The 21125-nt window shown below is 51.7% G+C and overlaps 1 protein-coding gene across 10 annotated transcripts in view; it reads left to right on the top strand.

Moving 5' to 3' along the window:
* The window catches only part of GON4L (gon-4 like), a 65166-nt gene that overhangs the window by 19380 nt on the left and 24661 nt on the right, over nt 1-21125 (top strand). For 9 of the 10 annotated variants that reach the window (XR_013968050.1, XR_013968051.1, XR_013968052.1 and 6 more), the window contains 9 exons: nt 412-605; nt 1145-1219; nt 1397-1447; nt 4764-4814; nt 5115-5210; nt 6154-6273; nt 7730-7900; nt 11578-11770; nt 16571-16672. Coding sequence is in view for 6 of the 10 variants with exons in the window: in XM_080824904.1 (XP_080681030.1) it covers nt 412-605; nt 1145-1219; nt 1397-1447; nt 4764-4814; nt 5115-5210; nt 6154-6273; nt 7730-7900; nt 11578-11770; nt 16571-16672 (1053 nt within the window). In the remaining 4 variants the exon portion in view is untranslated. Of the gene's footprint in view, nt 1-411; nt 606-1144; nt 1220-1396; nt 1448-4763; nt 4815-5114; nt 5211-6153; nt 6274-7729; nt 7901-11577; nt 11771-16570; nt 16673-21125 lie in introns of those variants that run through there. The other variant, XM_080824902.1, reaches the window with a different exon arrangement.

The following is a 21125-nucleotide window of genomic DNA, read 5'->3' as shown; positions in this document are numbered from 1 at the left end:
TCCAGCACTGAGACACGAAGCCGGGGTTTCTGGTGTATCATCTGGGCTGCACACAGTAGTCATTAGGACTGTGGGTGTCAGGGTTGGAGAGCAAGGCTTCAGAGCCTGGCTCTGTCATTACTAGCCCTTGGGACAGTTTCTTACTCTCTCTACCTCAATTTCTTCATCTGTACAATGGGAAAAGCAGTAGTCCCGGCCTCCTCGGGTTGTTCACAGGAGTAACTCCGTCCTTGTGGTCGTGTGGAGGGCTGGCTGCCGCGCCCCCCCCCCCCCCCATAGCCGCCACACCTGCTGCTTTCATTTCCAAGGCCAGCTGGCGGGCAGCCTCTTTTCTGTCGCTATTGGCTCGCTGGGGTGGGTTCTGGGAGCCTCGGTCTGGAGAGTCTCACGGTGTTCTCGGTTTATTTGCAGAAGAGCAAGGCGGTGAAGAAAGTGAGAAGAGGCGGAGAAAGAGAAAGGGCACCAAGCGGAGGCGGGATGGCCGGGGTCCCGAGGGCGGGCCGTGGGCTTGCGACCTGAAGCTGGACGCCGCGCTGGACCGCACGCTGGAGGATGGCGCCAAGCAGCACAACCTGACCGCGGTCAACGTGCGCAACATCCTGCACGTGCGTGCGGGACGGCCCGGGCGCGGGGGCAGGACGCGGGGCTCCCGGTGTGGGACTGGCTGACTTTGGGCGGTGCCCCTGCCCCAGCCCCGCTGCACTCAGCAGCTGCTCGGAAGGGTCCGGGCGGGGCCCCAGGTCCGCTCTTCCTCTGCTGCCTTGCGGGCGTCGGCTGGCACGCCTGAGGGCGGTAGTGTTGCAGTGGGCTCGCTCTTCTGTGGGTCCGGAGGTCCGCAGGGGTGCCGGGGCACAGTCTGAGCTGTGCACACAGGGGTGTCCGCACGGCTGATTACAGAGCCTTCCTTGCTGGTTACCATTTCCCAGACGCGTAGAGTCCGTGACCCGCACCCGCGCTCCTGCTTCTGGTAGCTGTGGCGTTGGGCTTCCCTGCTCTGTCGCGGTTTGGGCCTGGGTGCTTCTGGCCGGAGCCGGCCTTCCCCCCGCCTGGAAGCCGTTTCCGTATCCAGCGGAGGCACAGGGAAGTGGCTGTTACCTCGTTGGCACGTCTTGGCTGCATAACGTGGGATCCCGTCTTTCTGCAGGAGGTCATCACAAACGAGCACGTGGTGGCGATGATGAAAGCGGCCATCAGTGAGACGGAGGACATGCCGATGTTCGTGAGTAGTTGGTGTCTCCCTTCCCTGCGCGGGGCAGAGCTGCTGTCGACGGGCGAGTACGGGAGGTCGCTCGGGAGTCTGTCAACACTCGAGCTGGGAGCAGAGTCAGCGCCGCAGAACCCCGGATCCGCATGATGATTGTTACTGACTGTTTCCTTCTCATTTTCCCTGCCTCAGGAGCCCAAAATGACACGCTCGAAACTGAAGGAAGTGGTGGAAAAAGGAGTGGTGGGTGTTGTGTTTTTGTTTTTGTTTTTTCCTTTCATCTGGTAAATAAGGTCTAATTCTAGGTTATTTGCAGGAAAAAAAATATAGGAAAGATTTATCACGGCCTGGGTTTGCCTCCTTCGAAGAAATATATGTAAAAGATGAGTGGAGGCGGCATCCAGAGGCCTCATCCTCCTCACGTCCGTAGTCGAGGAAGTCCTGCCGTTCTGTCCACGCGGTAGACCGGCGGACAGTCGGAAGCCCTGAGCCAGAGCAGCCTTTCTGTTTAGGGGACACTTGGCAGAGGGTTTAGAGGAATATTTTTCCAGCTGTGTCTCAGGGGATACTGTATCAGGTCATCCTGGCGTGGGGTCTCTCACAAGCACTCACTGAAAATGCGTGTGCCATGGTGCCCCTCAGACCCGGAATAGGACCCAGGAGTAGGGCCCGGGAATATGCATTATTGGAAACAGCAGGTGGTTGTTTCGCACACAGTGGGGGATGAGAGCCACGGGAAGGCTTCTGGAGTACTCGGTCACAGATGCTGGGACCCATTTATTTCCTGCTCAGCAAGCGCCTGTCCAATTTGTGTTCTGTGTCCGTAACAGGCAGGCGATGGGTGTGAGGCGGTCTGGTTTATCTCTGATAGTGACGAAGATTTCCCTAGTGGACCCCAAATGCGTGTCGTTGTTTTTGTCCCTTTGTTCGGGTCTGTTCTCTTCAGCCCCATAGAAGAAATGAACCTGTTCTCTTCCACGTGACCTTTTCTCTAGTAGAAGAAAACTAGTGTGTCTTTCTATAATATTCTTTGGTTGCTAAATGTTTTTTTAATCGGGCTTCACGCGACAAACAAGGCTGTGAGTACATTCACCAACGTGATCCTTTTCTCCGAATGTGCTTAGTTTGTCCATATCCTTTGAAGAGTGTGCCTGACGTGGAGTTCCTGCCCCGGATGGGGGTTAGCTGTGCGGACCGAAGTTAGGGACCTTCTGTGTTCCAGACACAGCCCTCCTCCCAGTGTGGCCTAGCAGCATTGGCTTTTTGTGACGGCCACATCGTGTTCTTTTGTCGAGTGGGCTCAGCCTGGTTGCATAGAGTGAAATTTCATCTTTCTCCAGGAATTACGTAACCCTCCCAAATGAGCACGCGTGGTAGCTGTGATGAAGGCAGCTGTCGGTGAGACAAAGCTGTGTGAGTCTCCTGACGTGCAGAGCACGAGTAACAATAATTCCATATTTGATCTGGAAACAGAGATCCGGATCAGGCTCTGGATTGTACAGCCATGAATGAATGCAGAGAAGCTGGACAGGCCAAGACCACAGTTTAGGTGGGGGAGGGAGGGTTGGAGCCCGCCGCTCTTCACTTCTTAATGCTCAGTAGACTGACTTCAGCACCGTCCCAGACGCTGCCGCTCCCTGTCCTGGTGGATTTGGCTGTAGGGAACCTCACTGGTTCGGACGCAAACGTGGGAAAGGGTGTGGACCGGTATCGGCTCATTCCCCTCAACCTGTATGGCGCCGGGCTCAACCAAGTGAGAGAAGTAGCCGGAACAGGGCGGAGCAAAGGACAGGTGGGGAGCTTGAGGCTCCTCGTGGAGACGGAACCCAGTGGCCTGTTGGATTTTATTCATAGCATGACTCGTTGGGTCACCTTAAGTGATCAAGGAGTTACACACTTCAGGGGCATTTTTTTTTGTCGGCAGCATATAAGAACCTTAGAAAATTTCTTTAAAAAGTCTCACCCCAACTCTATTATTTTATTATTTACTAATTTTTTTAAAGAGATTTTCTTTTGGGACACCTGACTGGCTCAGTTGGTTAATCTTCCGCCTTTGGCTCTGCTCATGGTCCCAGAGTCCTGGGATCGAGGTCCACATTAGGCTCCCTGCTTGGCAGGGACTCTGCTCCCTCTGCCTGCTGTTCCTGGAGCTTGTGCCTGCTGTCTCTCTCTCTCTCTCACTGTTGTTCTGTATCAAATACATAAATAAAATAAATAAAAAGATTTAATTTATTTAGGGGCACCTGGGTGGCTCTGTCATTAAGCATCTACCTTCAGCTCAGGCCATGGTCCTGGGCTCCTGGGACCAAGCCCCACATCAGGCTCCCTTGCTCAGCAAGGAGCCTGCTTCTCCCTCTGCCTGCTTCTCCCTCTGCTTGTGCGCACATTCTCTCTCTCTCTGTCAAATAAATAAATAAAATATTTTAAAGAACAGACAGAGGGAGAGGGGAGAGTGGCAGGCAGAGGGAGAGGGACAAGCAGGCTGTCTGCTGAGCAGGGAGCCCGATGCAGGGCTTGGTCTTAGAACCCCGGGACCATGGCCTGAGCCGAAGTCAGATGCTTAACTGACTGAGCCAGCCAGGCGCCCCTCTTTACTTACTTTCTAAGATTGTATTTTATTTATTTCAGAGAGAGCGAGCGAGCGCACACGAGTTCGGTGGAGCGGCAGAGGGAGCAGGAGAAGCAGACTCCCTGCTGAGCAGGGAGCCCAACATGGGGCTCGATCCCAGGTCCCTGAGATCATGACCTGAGCAGAAGGCAGAGGCTTAACCGACTGAGCCACCCAGGCGCCCCCCAACTTGGCTATTTTAAAACATATAAGAAGTTGTCATAATTTTACAATGAATCTATATTCCACTTAGATTTAACATCTTTAAAATTTTGCCATATTTGCTTTGTATCTCTATATCTATCCCTTGTTTTTTTCCTGTATCTATTTGAAAATAAGTTGGGGACAACTTGATGCTTCACTCCTAAATCCTTCTGTAAGAGCTGGTCATGGCTGGCTATCAGGATGCAAACTTCGGATGGATTTATGTAATTGATTAAGAAAATACTGCTGCCCGAAGGCTGCTGTTACCTATGATATCTTAGGTGTGTGTACTAGTATAGGTTACAGGGAGTTTTCAAGTTCATTGTTCCACGTGAACACAAGTTGTGATGTAAAGTAGGCAGGACAGGGGCACCTGGCTGGCTCTGTGGGTAGAGTGTGACTCTTGATCTCAGGGTTGTGAGTTCGAGCCTCACGGTGAGAGTAGAGTTTACTTAGAAAAATTATATTTAAAAAAAGAATAATAAAGTAGGTAAGACAGATACATATGGGTAACACAGTCTTAACTAGCTTTAAGGCAGAAATGCTGATGATGGACATAGAGGCTTTTCTCCTTTCTCTGGCAAATTCTGACAGATACTTCTGTGTCCCCTCAGGGGTAGCTCATCCCCTCCCTCACCGCAGCCGCACTTAGGTCCATGGCTCTTTGTGATGGGGAAGAGGAAGCAAAAATGAAAACCCATCGGTTTCCGCTAAGAGAACGTAATTATTCACATTCTTTGTTGGTAGGTAATTCCAACATGGAATATTTCACCCATTAAGAAGGCCAATGAAATTAAGGTAAACTCGGGAGAGGTAATTCCTGTTCTTTCCAGAAAGACCGCATCAGTTTCGAAACCCATACCTCCTTTCTGTTTGTTACTTTCGGGGGGTCTTTCTGCTCGTTTTAATTTGGTCTGGTCTCCGCCCCGCCGCTCTCCGCTCCCGCTCCCGCCCGGGGTCTCTGTGCCTCTTCCCGCTGGCTCTGGCCGCTCTTCGTTGCTTTGATTTTTTTCCTGCTCTTTCCTCCTCTTATTTTTCAAACACCTACGGTTTGGGTTTCCCGTGACTTCAGTTCTTTCTGTGATTGTCCTTACGCAGCCTCCTCAGTTTGTGGACATCCAGCTGGAGGAGGACGACTCCTCCGACGAGGAGTACCAGCCAGACGACGAGGAGGAGGACGAGACGGCCGAGGAGGTCAGTGGCCCCTCGTGAGCGTTGCTCGCGCGTACGGACCACCGGGGCTCCGGAAGGCTTCCTTAGCGTTGTGCCCTGGTCTGGAGCGAGACACAGTTCTTCCTGCTCCTTTCTTTGCCTAAAACCTACCGAGAGCTGTTTTCTCCTCTTCAGGTTCCCTTGATGATCTCATGTTTTGCGTTGTGAACTAGAACACACGTGTACCACACACTGTGCCCAGCATAAACCCTGCAAAATACAGCCTAAGTCATCATGAGGCCAGTGGTCGTGAAGTGTCCCCCAAAGGCCTTAACGTAGTGTAGCCGGCGCATCCCTTGTGCTCTTTCTTTCTAGTTCTGTCGCCTGGGGACGCAGCACGACACACCCTAGTCCAGTTTTGTACTGGTTCTGAACCTCAAGAGGTGCACAGTTGTGTCTGCTTTTTTGTTTTCTTTGTTTCCTCATTACTCCTTTGTGGTTCATTGATACTGTTGCTTATCGGCTGCCCTTTGCTCATTTTCACTGCTGGGCGATACTCTGTTTCTTAGTGTATTTGACTTGTTTGTAGAAGGATTTTAGACCATTGTCTTGCACTTCTTTTTTTTTTTTATAATTTATTTATTTTTTGACAGACAGAGATCACAAGTAGGCAGAGAGGCGGGTGGCGGCGGGAGGAAGCAGGCTCCCCGCTGAGCAGAGAGCCCGATGCAGGACTCGATCCCAGAACCCTGAGATCATGATCTGAGCTGAAGGCAGAGGCTTAACCCACTGAGCCGCCCAGGCGCCCCTGTCTTGCACTTCTGATGAGGAGGACAGTCTGATCTCTGAGCTCCCCTCACAATGTTAAACTTCTATTTGATTTTCATTTTCTCTTGCTAAATTGGTTCATTTTCTTGAGATATATCAGACTCAGTGGGATGAGGCATGGTCAGAAATGGAAACCTGAACTGAATTTGTCTTTTAGAGTTTGTTGGAAAGTGATGTCGAGAGCACCGCCTCGTCTCCCCGGGGGGCAAAGAAGTCCAGGGTGAGGCCGTCTTCCGAGATGACCGAGACCGAGGAGGAGGCGGGCGTGCTGCCAGAGGTGAGTCTGCGGGGAGATGAGGGAGAGGTGGTCGGAGCAGGCTGGTGGCCATGCCTGGTGAGGCTGAGCTGCCAGGATTCGAGATCACTATTCATGCCGGCATCTTCCGGGTCCTTGTGGCTGGTTCCAAGCGTTCAGGTTTCAAAGTCCTTTAAGTCGGCGTGTCTGGGTGGCCCAGTCAGGGAAGCGTCTGACTCTTGGTTTCAGCTCAAGTCGTGATCTCAGGGATGTGAGATCAAGGCCATGTCGGGCTCTGCGTGGAGCACTGAGTCTGCTTGAGAGTCTCTCCCCCGCCCCCGTCCCTCCCGCTGCTAGTGCGTGTTCTCATGTGCTCTCAGTAAATAAGTAAGTTACATTCAAACAAAACAAAACACAAAACAAAACAAAGTCCTTTAAGTGAGTGAACAGTTGGCAGGAAAAGTGGGACTCCTCGAAGGGAGAGTGCTTTTCCGCGCTCTCACTCGGGGGCCGAGACGGGTGACGAGTGGTTTCTTTTCTACCTTTGTCGTCTTTGTCTTTTTTTTTTTTTTTAAAGATTGTATTGATTTATTTGGCAGAGAGAGACTGAGTGAGAGAGGGAGCACAAGCAGGGGGAGGGGGAGAGGGAGAAGGAGGAGCCCGATGCAGGGCTCGATCCTAGGACTGCGGGATCACGACCTGAGCCGAATGCAGACGCGAAACGGCTGAGCTGCCCAGGCTCCCCCTGCACTCTGTCCTCTTTTTAATATTGTCCGAAGCCATTTTTACTAGATCTCCCGCTCTTGGTAACCTAAGGAGCATCCTGTTGGCTACACTGGAAAGAAGATGGAGCCTAATTAGATGAATGTACTTGTCCGTGCTTTGTTTTCTGGAGCTCTGTCTGGGTGGGAAGAGGAAGAGGAAGATCCCTGGTATAGGAAAGACGTGCCCCTGTCTTCCCACTTTGTTGTTTTTTGTGTTTTTTTTTTCCCTTTTTTTCCTCTTCCTCTGTCTCCTCTCCTCCCTCCCTCCCTTTCTTTCTTTTTTTTTTTTTTAAAGATTTTATTTATTTGACAGCCAGAGATCACAAGTAGGCAGAGAGGCAGGCAGGGAGGGAGGGGGAAGCAGGCTCCCCACCGAGCAGAGAGCCGGACACGGGGCTCGATCCCAGGACCCTGGGACCATGACCCGAGCTGAAGGCAGAGGCTTTAACCACTGAGCCACCCAGGCGCCCCCCTCCCTCCCTTTCATTTTTTTTTTTTTTTAAAGGTTTTATTTATTTATTTGACAGACAGAGATCACAAGTAGGCAGAGAGGCAGGCAGAGAGAGAGGGAGAGGGGGAGAAGCAGGCTCCCCGCCGAGCAGAGAGCCTGATGCGGGACTCGATCCCAGGACTCTGGGATCATGACCTGAGTCGGAGGCAGTGGCTTAACCCACTGAGCCACCCAGGCGCCCCCCTCCCTTTCACTTTTTAACCTAGTTGCCTCTTTTGATCAGGCCGAGAAAGTCAGCACACCTGCCGTCAGGCACATCAGTGCTGAAGTGGTGCCCATGGGGCCCCCGCCGCCCCCGAAGCCCAAGCAGAGCAGGGACAGTACTTTCATGGAGAAGCTGCACGCCGTGGATGAGGAGCTGGCTTCCAGTCCCGTCTGCATGGACTCCTTCCAGGTAAACAGTGCCACTGCCTCCCTGCGCAGGTCGCACGGAGCAGCGTTGCTGCCGCTCAGGCTGGGAAGGGAGACGGGCAGATGCTGAAGTGTGGCAGACAAGTGAGCGCCCGCAGTGCAGGTCCTTGTTGCTGTTTGGTTTGTGTGGTTGTGTTTGGAGACCTGCAACTCCGTGGACAGCCTTTGAAAATGTGGCACAGGGGAACAGCCTTGTGTCGGGTCCCCCGGAGCATAGCCTCTGGTGCGGCTGCTTTGTCACTCCCGGCCGCTTCTGTGTACACATGCTTGTTGACTTGTGTCCCTTTACAGCCTGTTGCAGTCTGGACGATTTAGAATTGACTTTCTAAAAATGAGAATGTTCCGTTATGAAAAGAAGTTGTAGTATCTAATCTAGTAAAGGCCCTTAGATTTTACCGGTTGTCCCAGTAGTGCTTTTTCTAGAAAAAGAAACATTTTCCCCTGTTGCAGGACCCAGTCCAGGACCACACTTAAGGTCTTATCTCCTGGCATGTTTTTTTTATTTATTTATTTATTTATTTATTTATTTTTATTATTATTATTTTTTTTAAGATTTTATTTATTTATTTGACAGATCACAAGTAGGAAGAGAGGCAGGCAGAGAGAGAAGGGAGGAAGCAGGCTCCCTGCTGAGCAGAGAGCCTGATGCGGGGCTCGATCCCAGGATGCTGGGATCATGACCTGAGCCGAAGGCAGCAGCTTTAACCCACTGAGCCACCCAGGCGCCCCTGTTGTTGTTTGTTTTTAAGTAGTTTCTGTGCCCAGGGTGGGGCTCCAGCTCACAACCCCGAGATCAAGAGTCCCACGCTCTTCTGCGTGAGCTGGCCAGGCGCCCTTGTGGCGTCCTTTAATCTGGAACAGTTTCTCAGTATTTGTCTTTCATAATCTCGACATTTTTGATCTGTATAGACTGCTTTTTTACAGAATGTTTCTCAGCTTAGGATTTTCTGGTATTTCTTCATAGTTAGACTCAGGTTACATCCTCACAGACACCGCGGAATCGACACGTTCTTCCCCGTGCATCACATCAGGAGGCCTGTGGCACCTGTTGTGTGAATTGGGATCTCATGGTTATGGTGGTGTCTGCTTGATTTCCTCATCATGATGCTATTTTTCCTTGTTAAATTCACTAATATGTATCTTAGGGGGATATCCTTTGAGGCCAGACATCTTTTTGCCCACCAGTGTTAGCATCCGTTGCTTATTCTTGCTTGAAAAGTCTCGACTCTGGTCACTGTCAGCTGCTGACTTTCCGAATCCCAGTTAGCCAGTTTGTTTGAATGTTTCGGGTTTTCTCTACCAGTCTTGTAGGTTAATGAAAAATATGTCTGTCTGAAAATTTAAAAAGAGAATAGTGAGTGGAACACCTCGAAAGGGTCATTTGATCTAATCACCTGCTTTGGGGCGAGTAAATAGTGTTTGGGGGGTCTCAGTGTTTCGTATAACCATTTATACATACACGTGTCAAGTGATGGAAGTTGGGGAGTAGCAGTGTACGAGAGAGAGGTCTTTCCTCTTGGAGGTCGTAGTCTGTTGGAGAGAGAGAGACGCCATAAACATGGTTTCCAGTAGCGTTCAGTGCCACGAGCTAAATGAGAGCCGAGAAGTCAGGTAGTGCCCCTCACAGTGCTTCCCCTGCAAATCCAGCAGCGGCCTCTTTGTGCGCCTGGCTGGTGCAGTCAGTGGAGCATCTGACTCTTGGTCTTGGGGTTGTGAGTTCGAGCCCCAGGTTGGGTGTAGAGATTATTTAAAAATAAAATCTTAAAACAAAAAAAGCCTCCTGAGGAGGTGACGTTTGAGCCGAGATCTGAATTAGAAGGAGCCATGCATCTAAACGGTCTGGGGAAAAGTGTCCCGTACAGAGGAGACAGCACATTCAGAGTCCCTGAGGTGGGAGTAGCTTTGATGTGTGGTAGAGACAGGAGCAAGCTGATGCCCGTGGGCCAGGGGAGAGAGGAGTGGGTGTGAGGACAGAGAGCTGGGCAGGGGCTGGGTCGTGAGGGTCTTAGGAACACAATAAGGAGTTTAGATTTTATTTTCACATTTGGAAAGCTTTGTTTGATAGTTTCTGATTGACATTAGACACTTCCCGTGGTTGAGGTGTGGGCAGCACCCTGGAAGAGAGCGAGGGAGGAAACCAAGGAGTCTGTTAGGAGGTGGCTGCAGGCATCCAGGGAGGACTTCCTAACATCCCTCTCCAAATCCCAGCTGCTGCTTTTTTGGGGGCAGAAATGGATAGGCTTATCCTGGAATTCACATGGAAATGCAAGGGACCCAGAATAGCTAAAACAATCTTGAAAAAACAAGTTGGAGGTCTACGCTTCCTGCACAATTTATTACAGAGCCATAATAGCGGCGAACACAGGTTGGTAATGGCAGAAGAACAGTCCCGTGGATCAGTGGAATAGAATCGAGTGTCCAGAAGTAAATCCTTACGTTTGTGGTCGACTGATTTTGGACAAGCATGCCAAGACCAGTCACGGTGCCATGGTAGTCTTTTCGGCAAATGGCGCTAGGACAACTGGAGCGCCGCATCCAAAAGTATAAAGGACCCTTACCTCTCGCCAAATACAAAACATAATGTAAAACAGATCATTGACCCAAGTATGAGAGCTCGAAGTAGAAAACTCTTAGAGGAAAGCAGAGGAGTAATGGGCTTTGTATCCATAATATATGATGATGCTTATGACCCAATAACGAAAAGACAACCCATGGAAATGGGCAGAGGCTGTGCATGGCTCGTTCTCTGAAGAAGACACGCACCGGGCCGCGCGCACGGAAGCACGCCCATTCTTCGGCGCCAGGGGATTGCACGTGAAAAGTACGAGGTAGCAGTCCCCCCCCGCTAGGCTGGTTATTAGAAAAAGGGTGGAGAACAGCAGTGTTGGCAGGGACGGGGAGGAACGGAAGGCCTCCCGCGCTGCCGCTGGGGGTGTGGAACGGCCGGTGGGTCGGTGGTTCCGCAGAGTTACTGCAGCTGCCGTGTGGCTCCAGGGGAATGCGAGGCGTCTGCCCGGGTCACAGCAGGTACACAGGTGTTCTTCGTGGCAGTCCGCATAATAAGCGTTCCCGAAGTGGAAACAGCACGGGTTTCCTGCACCGAAGTGTAGATGGGGTGTTGTCCCGCAGTGAGGAGGACTGCGGTGCGGACGCCCGCCGCGCGCGGATGAACCGAAAGCGTCAGGCTAAGTAAAGAGCCAGAGACAAAAGGCCACGTCCTGTAGGAGTCCCCGTGTGTAACGTCCAGCCTGAGCAGACCCGCAGACAGCCGGGAGACGAGTGCTGGTCAGGGACGGGGAGGGGGCGGGGCGGGGGAGTGACTGCCAGCAGGGTTGGGGTGCGGAGAAATGTCCTGGAGTTGGATACTGGTGATGGCCCCCAGCTCCGTGGGTACAGCAAGATGCACTCCTCCATACGCTTCAGAAGGGTGAATTTGATGGTAAATCATGTCTTGGAAAAGCTGCTCTAGACGTTTGAGATGTCGGTTTGAAAACTGACGTCATTGTCCTTAAAGTCTCTCAAAGAATAAGAAACCCAAATTGCTGAGGGGAGACCTCGTGATTTAAGGCAGGGAGGAAAGGGTGCAGGTCCGAGGAGGTTTGGCGAGTCGGGAAGCACCGGGCGCTGAGTGACATGTGTTATCCCTTCTTTGTCGGCAAGCCCATGGACGACAGCCTCATTGCGTTCCGAACCCGCTCTAAGATGCCTCTGAAAGACGTTCCCCTGGGGCAGCTAGAGGCAGAGCTCCGGGCTCCAGACATCACCCCAGACATGTATGACCCCAATACCGCAGACGACGAGGACTGGAAGGTGTGGCTGGGGGGGCTCATGAACGATGATGTGGGAAACGAGGGTAAGTGGGGTCTTGGCATTTTCTACCTGCTCTGTCCGCTATCTCTGTGGTAAAATTTTCATTAGCCAGAAGCGTGGAGGAAGGGGGTGTTCTCGGTTCCCCGAGTTTAATTTATGTCACTCGGAATTTGCTCTGAATCAGTAGTTAAGTGTCCTTCCCTTTGGGGCACATGTCCTCTTCGAGGACAGTTGGCACATGTCCCGTTAGTCTCCAGTGTGCGACACATGACTCGAGAAGTCACCCCACAGCGCAGCCCCGGTCCTCAGCACCCGTCGCTATCACAGGACCATTGGCTCTTGTCCTCTCGGGTGCTGCTCACGAGCCCTTTGGGGAGTCTTTGGGACGCGAAGGATCGTCCCCTGAAAGGTAAAGTCCGAAGTGATTTTGTCCGTGGTTCCTGAGCGCGCAGGGACCGCTCGGAGACGCGCGCTCGTTAGGGTCCTCCTAACACCCGCGCCACCGCTGGGCCGGACGCGAGTCGCCCGGAGCTGGACCTGGGGCAGGGCAGGAGAGCCCGCTGTCGCAGGGCCTCCTTCCGTCCCCGGAGCCGGTGTCCGTGCTCCTTTCTGTCCGTCGGTTCCGTCCTCACGCCTGTGGTTTTCCTGTGGTCCTGGGCGCATCGTCAAGGTCCCGCTCTGTCTCCGCATCGGGACTCGGAGCCGTAGGCTGCGCTTCACAGTCCAGAGAGACAGCTCACGTGGGCTGGGCTTGGTCACAGGCCCGCGGTCTCGGCGCCGCACGTGCTGCCCGGGGACGCTGTGGGCGTGCGGTGCTGCGGTGCCCGGCGCCCGCAGGGGCAGCACGGCTGGAGTTGTCGTGTGGAGCTGCGATGGCGTTTCCAGAAGTAGGCAGACAGGAGACACTCCTCGCCAGGCAGGAGCAGTGTTGGCTTCTCCCTGCTGCAGCCCGTGTGGTGTCGGGCTGCGACTCGGACTCCCCACTTCTATCTACTGACAGAAACCTTAGGCCGGTTGTCGTCGGGGATCTGGCTTGTATTTAGTGGGAATTGGGCCTCATTTGATGCCATAAACTTCTCTAGGTTGGCAGGATGTGAGGGGTTGTCTTTGTTTATAGTGATTTCAGATGATGTCACGTTCTCTTGATGGAATTGGGGAAATTTTGTTCTTGATCCTTTTTGACTTTTCAGTGGAGAGTGACCAGAATGTTCTTTCCAGCTGTGTTTTGGAAGACTCACACGTTCTTAAACACTCGAATCATGTGCAAGCAGAGCACATTCTTACTCTTTTCCCAGTCGTCTGAGAACAGCCACGTACGATTCGCAGGTGGAGGAGAGTCATGCTTTAAGATGAACGAGAGGCGGTCCGGTTCCAGTGGAGACAGACGGAATGAGTGTCCGTGTAGGTCAGGCAGGAGTGAGTCAGCGTAAGTAAGTGAAAGAAGCAGAGTGAGTCTTGAATCTACATCACAGAGCTTTTCCTTACGCGATCCGCGGCTCGGCAAGTGTTGGCTGCTCTCCTTTTATGAGACGGTGCTAAGGTCACGAGAGATAAGGAGCGTGAGCATTATGGCATAGGTTAAAATGCCCACGAACGGTGCCTGGTCCACTGTTAGATGCACAGAGCATTTCAGATGAATGAAGTTGAGCAAACTTGGACTGTGACGGCGGCATGAATGCTGTTGCAGTGTTTGGCGAGAGGGAGCCCATGTTCCAACAGAGGGTGGCTCGGAGACCGCTCCGCGAGAGGCGGGAATTGAGCGGGGCCTCGGGACGTTTGACAGCCACGCCGGGGAGGAGAGGAGGTGCCAGGAGGGTACATGTCCTCCGAGGAGTCTTCTAGTCTCTGCATTGTAACTACAGGAACAACACAGGCTCGGTGGGGAGAAATCAAATACCGTATAAAGAAAACTGTGACAGCCCCTCCCCACCATGATGGTTTCATGATCCGGAGGGATCACAGGTATTTTTCAGGATTTATAAATCTCTTGATGTTTGTTTACTGACACTACCTTTTTCTACCAACTGACCCCACGTTCCATGACACCAAGGCTGAGTCTCTGCAGAAGGGCATGACCAGGGACAGATGTGGTTCTGTCCATTTCACAGAAATAGCCGAGAATTTTGTTGCATTGCCCCATGTTGCCGAATCAGTTTGTTATGCTGCTAGAATTCAAGTCCAGCATGCTGTCCTCGGACCGTGTGCCGTTGAAGGAAGGCTCGGGGACAGAAAGCCCTTGTGGAATGGGTGTGACCCTTCGTCAGCACGCTCTGCCTCCTTTTGTCCTTAGGCCCAAGCTAAGACACAGTAGTGGCCGGAATGAAGGCAGGTCCTCACGGCTTTATCCGTGATGGCAGCAGCTCGTGCCCCGATTTTCCCCGATTCCCACCGGCGTGGCTGAAAGAGCCGAGATGGTGGCTGTTGAGGAGGAAAGGCCAGGCAGGGCCTTGGGTGTCAGGCGTTTGGGAGCCCGAGGCAGTGCTGCTCCTGGCTTTGTCCCCAGAACCTGAGTCACGGTCGTGTGTGGTGGCGTGCCGGCTTGTGATGGTCACCGGCACGGGTTCCGGGCCTCACCTGTCGCTGAGGCAGAGTCCTCAATGGCTGTGACGTAGGGATCCCGTCCTGATGCGTCCTAAATACCGGAAGCTGCTGGCCTGGGAGGCGTGAGCGCGTGTGGTCAGGGTGGACTGCGAAAGTGCAGTGACGGCTCGTGGGGCTCGTGGGGAGGGGACAGTCCTCCTTCTGTGAAACTCCGTATTTGCTGCTGTTGTTCATGTGTCAGGACAGATGAATGGCAGAGTAGGAAGGTGTGGACCGTCCTGCCCACCGGCGGACCTCACTGAGCGCTGCGGAGAGGGAGTAGTGCCGCGCAGAGAGCCAGAGCCGCGTGCCAGCCGCCTGTGGTCTCTCCTGTTGCCCGCGTGGCTCTCCCTGCGTGTTCTCCTGCCGCGGGACCCGCACGCTACTAAAAATGAGAATCTGGAGGCTCACAGCAAGTGGAGCTCAGCGGGGCGGGGCGGGGGGGCGACCTTGTCCATCAGTCAGGAGCGAGACGGCAGGTTCCACCACCAAGGAGTTAAAAGCTAAGAGCTCGGAAGAGACCTTCCTGAATGACTCTCCCACGTGTTGGCAAACAGGTGCTCCAAGAATAAGGGCCGACCCACGTGTGTGGTGTGGGCAGAAGCTGCATGCTGTGGTTCTTGCACACGAACAGATGCGGCTCCGAACCCGGGCACGCTCCCCTCGGCGCGTCTGTGCAGAGCTTGCTGTGAAGATGCTGACGTCCAGAGTGCTGCAGGGGTGGGGAAGACAGGGTTCCTTTCATAAGGGTTTGAAGAACCTTTATGGGGAGCATAAACGCACAAGTGGATGAAAAAGACTGACATTTAAATAGCTACATTGTAAACGGTGCAAATTAATATATTTTAACTTGAGTATAAATGTGGAGTGAAGACATCAGGTTAGATGGGGGCTAAACAGTACAGACTTCCCAGTGATTATGAATCAAAATTGTGTGTATATATTTTTATTTTTAATGAAAGATACTTATTACAAAAAACGGAAATATTATGGAAGGATACTGAGAGGAAAATACTCATGTTAATGCTTCGTAGTGATTTGCTGTGTCTTTAGGCAAGTACATACTCACCTCGGTACTTTTTCCCATGAGAGGAATCGCGTACGCGCATCGTTCTGCGTCCGCAACTTTGGTTTAACGATAGAATTCAGTTTTCCACTGTGACACATAGAGACTATGTCTTCTGTGTAATGGCTACATAGTAGTGAGGAATTCAGTTATTTCCATGTGGCAGAGTTTTTTTTCTTCTTTTCTTTTCTTTTTAAAAGATTTTTATTAATTTATTTGAGAGAGAGAGCGCACAGCAGGGGGAGGGACAGAGGAAAAAGCAGGCCCCCTGTTGAGCGGTGGGGCCTGATGTGGGACTCGATCCAACGACGAGAATCCTGACCTGAGCTGAAGGCAGATGCTTCACCAGCTGAGCCACCCAGGCGCCCCTGTTTCTTGTTTTAATTCAGTCCCTCGGTTGTCCTCGCCCCATTCCAAGTTCTCAGGTGCCGCCTGTCGCCAGGAGCTGCCGTGACTGAGCCAGGCGTGCACAGGACATTTCCGTCAGCCTGGATTGTTCTCCAGACAGCACTTGGCTAGAGTTGTCCGGGAACTTCATAACATAAATCACCTGATAATGTAACAATTCTGTAATTCAGTGACTCCCTCACAGTTTTTATCTAGGAGTCATAGCACCAGCGTTAGAGAAACAGCCCTCGTTCTGGGCCTGCCTAACAAGTGTTCAGTCTTTTTGTGTATTTTTAGTTATTTCTGAGTCTCACTGGACGGAGTTACTCCTCATGCTGAGGGTTCCCATGTTTGTTCCATTTGGGTTGTGCGCAGTCCTGCACGTGCACGTTTTACACGTGTGTCCTGTTTCAGGCTCAGGCTTCAGAATTCGAGCCATTCCCAAGTTGTTGGGAATTAGGGTCACCTTTCCTTCACCATCCGTGCCTTTGTACACATAGTTTTCCAACAGCGTTGTTTTCACGGGGTGCACTAGTGCAGGTGGGGCCGCTGAGATAGATGCCGTGTTCAGTTCTCTAGCGTTTGCTGCATTTTGGCCGACTTACATCTTCTCTGCAGGAAGGAGAGAACTTGGCTTACGGGCGAGACTGGGTGGGATGTGTCAGCTGTGGGAGATGAGCTGGGGAGCAGACTGGGGAGAAAAAGTTCTTTAAAAACTTTAGTGCAACAGTCTTAGAGAGCTGAAAATCTTATATTTTCATCTGAGGAGTTCCGAACGGGGAGTAAGTGTCCGAAGTCTTTGTTTCCTAGATGAAGCCGATGACGACGACGACCCCGAGTATAACTTCCTAGAGGACCTGGACGAGCCCGACACGGAGGACTTCCGCACCGACCGCGCCGTGAGGATCACCAGTGAGTCTGCTCCCGTGAGGCCATCTCATCACCCCCTGCGCCTGCCGTGCCTACTGGGCGGGCTGTGTAGGCCGACGCTCGCAGCCCCTCCGAGGGGGACACCGAGGCTTGTCGTACTGTTTCTTTGTGTAGCTCTTTAGATTTACGCCTGTGTCTCAAAGCCTGTTCGTCATCCACGTACGGCTCCGAGTCCTGCCCTGAGTCCGGGGTCCGGTGGGGGTCGCATCTGTGATCCCAGAATGAATAGGGCATGGCCTGCACCCTGTAGGACCTTGGCCCGAGTAGGGGAGACAGACCAAGTTACGTTGCAAAGTGATAGGGGCTACGATGGCTTGTGCGTAAGGTGCCCAGTGGCCTAAAAGAGGGTTTAATCTCCTAGTGGATGGTGGACGTATGGTGGGTGGGCTGGGGAAGGACTCAGGTGTCGAGATGTTTTATCTCCGTTTTGAAGGAGGAGTAAGAAATTTGCGGGGAGGGGCGCCTGGCTGGCTCCGTCGGTAGACTGTGTGACTCTTGATCTCAGGGTTGCGAGTTTGAGCCCCACATTGGGTGTAGAGATGACTTAAAAATAAAATCTTTGAAAGAGACGAAATTTGGGGTGAATGGAGACAGGTGGATATTACAGATAGGTAGAAGAGTACCCAGCGAGCACAGACGTGCGGAAGAACAGTATCACGCTTGGAAAAGGGTGAGTCGTTTGGTTGTAGAGCTGTGAGTGTGCGGTGGTGTGGAAGGCAAGCAGTGTTCAGATCCTGGAGAGCCTTGAATTTGAGTTTTCATCTGCCAAAAAGAGCTCAGAGTTTTTGACAGGAAATTAATAGGAACGAATGTGGATTTTGGCAATACTACTTTCGTTTAACAGCACTTTAATGTATCCATTTGATGGGTAAAGAGAGCAGGATTGGAAGCATGGAAAACAGTTCAGTGACTTGACTTGCTTCAAGTTATTTGTTTAAAAAATTATTTTACTGGCTATGTTGCTAATGATAGAAAATACATATTTCAGAAAGTATTAATTTTTGGGGGGCGCCTGGGTGGCTCAGTGGGTTAAAGCCTCTGCCTTCGGCTCCGGTCATGATCCCAGGGTCCCAGGATCAAGCCCCACATCGGGCTCTCTGCTCTGCGGGGAGCCTGCTTCCTCCTCTCTCTCTGCCTGCCTCTCTGCCTAGTTGTGATCTCCGTCTGCCAAATAAATAAATAAAATCTTAAAAAAAAAAAAAGCATTAATTGTTTTATTTTTTAAAGATTTTATTTTTTTTATTTTATTTTTTTTTAAGATTTTATTTATTTATTTGGCAGATGGAGATCACAACTAGGCAGAGCAGCAGGCAGAGAGAGAGGAGGACGCAGGCTCCCTGCAGAGCAGGGAGCCCGATGTGGGGCTCCATCCCCGGACCCTGGGATCATGACCTGAGCCGAAGGCAGAGGCTTAACCCACTGAGCCCCCCTGGTGCCCGGGCAGCACTGGCTTTCATCGAGTGTGTGCGTGAGCCTGAGCTGCACTGGCACACGCAGCACGTGAGGCCAAGCTGTGGGCTCTTGAGCAGGTCGTGGGGGAAGCTTTACGGGCACCCAGACACGCTGTTAACGGACCTGACCAGCACGGCTGCGCGTGCGGACAGATTTGTGCAAGCACAATCCCCTGGGACCGTCATTCTAGTCTGTTGCTTCGTTTCCTCTTTGGTCTTTTTTTTTGGGGATGAGAATGCCTTTTCTTCTATGAAGATTTTCGCTTATTTGCTGTGTTGGGACAATTTGGGTTAGAGGAAGTGTTGAAGGGAATCAGAGTGTCCGACGAAATATTGAGGATTTCGGCTGTGCGAAAGCGGTGTAGGGTCTAGGGAGTCTGAACACCCACAAGTCTAGCGTCGGAAACCGAGGGAAGGTGCTTTGATGGGGCACCTGGTCCACCAATGCCGGTGTTGCAGCGTCGGCGCCGGAAGTGGGGAGGTTGGCCCTGTCTGGGCTTGCCTCCCGGCCCGGAGCGCACTTGCCTTCCCTGTCTGTCTGTCTCTTTCTTCACGTAACACAGAGCTGCTCAGGAAGAATGTCCCCGGCTGGCACGGTTTTTGCACTCCACACTGGATGATGTGTTCTTCTGGTGCCCTCCTCTCTCCCGGTTGCTCAGGCCCTGTCCGTCCTGTCTGTCCTGTCCGTCTTCCCCCGGCCTGCAAGCTTCTCGGGGCGTTTGTGCTGATGCAGCCCACGGTCAGGATTTGGCCAGGCAGATAGGGACCTTTCCTGGGACGCCAGACTGAAGGGCCATCCTTCCTTGTCATGGGGTTCCATGATGGTATGTAAGAACTGGGACGGAATTCCAGTTTTGTTCCTACCCCTCGTCCACTCATGTCTGGTGTCACCACATTGGCCCTGTGAGAGACTTATACTTACATGGGTGACAAAAATTAAAAAAAAAAAAAAAAAAAAGCGTAGAAACTCCGAGTTTGGAAAGCTTCCTGGGGTCATGTGTTTTCTTCCCGCTTGAGAATTTGTCTGCAGCTTCTCTGTGTCTGGGTGACCTCCAGTGCTGGGGCCTCCTCAGTCCCGAGGGCGGCATGTCCTCATCGTGAGCACCTCCTCAACCAACATTTTCCTTACTGAATCTGCGTGTACCTGTTACATTCCTGCTTCTCCTTTGCGGCTGAAAAATGTAGTTTGCTTGCCAGTGTGCACAGTAGAAGATGTTCCTTTTCCTGCGTTTTTATTTGCTGTGCCAAACATACCAAGTCAGTTTTCCAAATGCAGCATTTCCCAGACCTCTCACTACCCCAGCCACCATCTTCCGGATTCTGGCCTTTATTTTTTACTTGAATTCATTTAAGTAGGCTCCACGCTCAGTGTGGAACTCAGTGTGGAGCTCAGTGTGGGTCTTGAACTCACGACCCTGAGATCAAGACCTGAGCTGGGATCAAGAGTCCGTCTCCTAACCGACTGAGCCAGCCGGGAGCCCCTGGCCTTTAGTTTTTTATAAGCTTTTCTCCCAATACATTTTTTATGGAGCTTCTAAAATTCATAGCAAAGTTGAAAGCGTTGTACCCTGAACACCCACATCCCCCTCATCAGTTCCTGTGAGTAAGTTCTGGTCTGTCTGTTTGACCGCGCAGCTGTTCACCCGTCTCTTTGTCCAGTCCTCGCGTCTGCGTGGGTTTTCTCATGCGTTTCAGAGTGGGCTATAGCGAGCACCACACTCCCTCCCAGACCTTTAGCATTTGCGTATCATTCGTTCAGGCCCAGTGTTTATCAACAGTTTCTCTTTTCAGGTAACTTTCTGCACAGTGTGTTAGACACACTTTTAGTGAACCATTCAGTGAGGTTCGGTGTGTTTCCACCCGTGTACCCGGCCCCAGTGGGGATATGGAGCTGTCACCCTGGAAAGCTCCCTTGGGCACCTTCTCAATCATTCCCCTCACCGACCTCCCTGAGGCATCCACGGTTCGCTTATTTTTTCGGTGACAGATTAGATCTGCCTGTTGCAGAGCTTGATGTAAATGGAATCCTAGCGTGCGCTGTCTTGTGTAAACCTTCTTTCAGCATAAAGCTGTGGAGGTACGTCTCACTGCTTTTTCCCCTCTTATTGCCGGGTGGGAGTCCATGGTATAAATACACTAGTTTTATCTTTCAAAAATTCATTCCCAGCTGTTAATGGACACCTGGGTGTTGCTAATTTTTGCCTGTCGGGAATGAAGGTGCTCTGAACGTTCACGTGCAAACCTTCCCTGGACAAATGCTTCTTTCCTCTGGGGCAGCTGTCAAGGAGAGGAATCACTGGTCGGGGGGAGGTGTATGCTTACTGTTAGAAGAAATTGTCAGATTTTTTCCAAAGTGGATTTTCTCCATTTTACCTTCTCATCACAATTTCGCGTGGTCCACACCTTCACCAGCATTTCGATTTTAGCTTTTTAATGCCCTCTTAAGGGCTTTTGCGGAAGAGATCACAGACGCGTCTGGGTCGTCTGGACGTGGTCTGAGACTCTGCTAGCTCCGCGACGGGCTTGCCTTCCTGGGGACTTGGGCTGTTTCGGAGCAGCTGTGTCACGCTGAGCTTGAGGTCAGCCAAAACACTCAGATCTTTTTCAGACTTTTTTGAGCCATTTCACGTTTTTGTGCACTTAAACTGATTTTTTAAAAAATTCTTAATGTAAGACTTTAAATTTGTCCCACTAAGTTTCGTCCCATTAATTTGAGAAAACACGAAATTTTGAGTCTGTCATCAGTTGGTCTAGCAATCCCTTTCAACTTTATACGATTTACAGATTTGGTAAGTGTGTTTTCTGGGTCTTCTCGGTCATTGACGGAGCTGCCTTATAGTTCGGGTCCAAAGACAGGGCCAATGGGACTTCTCTCGTGACTCCGTTCAGTAGGGTAGGCCAGCAAACTATGAATTATCCTTACTGTGAAATCACCTGGCTCACATTTCCTACATGTCTCCCCATTGGAAATGTAGCTTCTACAA

Source organism: Martes martes (genome assembly GCF_963455335.1).
Source record: "Martes martes genome assembly, chromosome: 15".
Lineage (NCBI taxonomy): Eukaryota > Metazoa > Chordata > Mammalia > Carnivora > Mustelidae > Martes > Martes martes.
The sequence above is the reverse complement of the archived record's forward strand: the minus strand, read 5'-3'. Positions and strand labels throughout refer to the sequence as shown.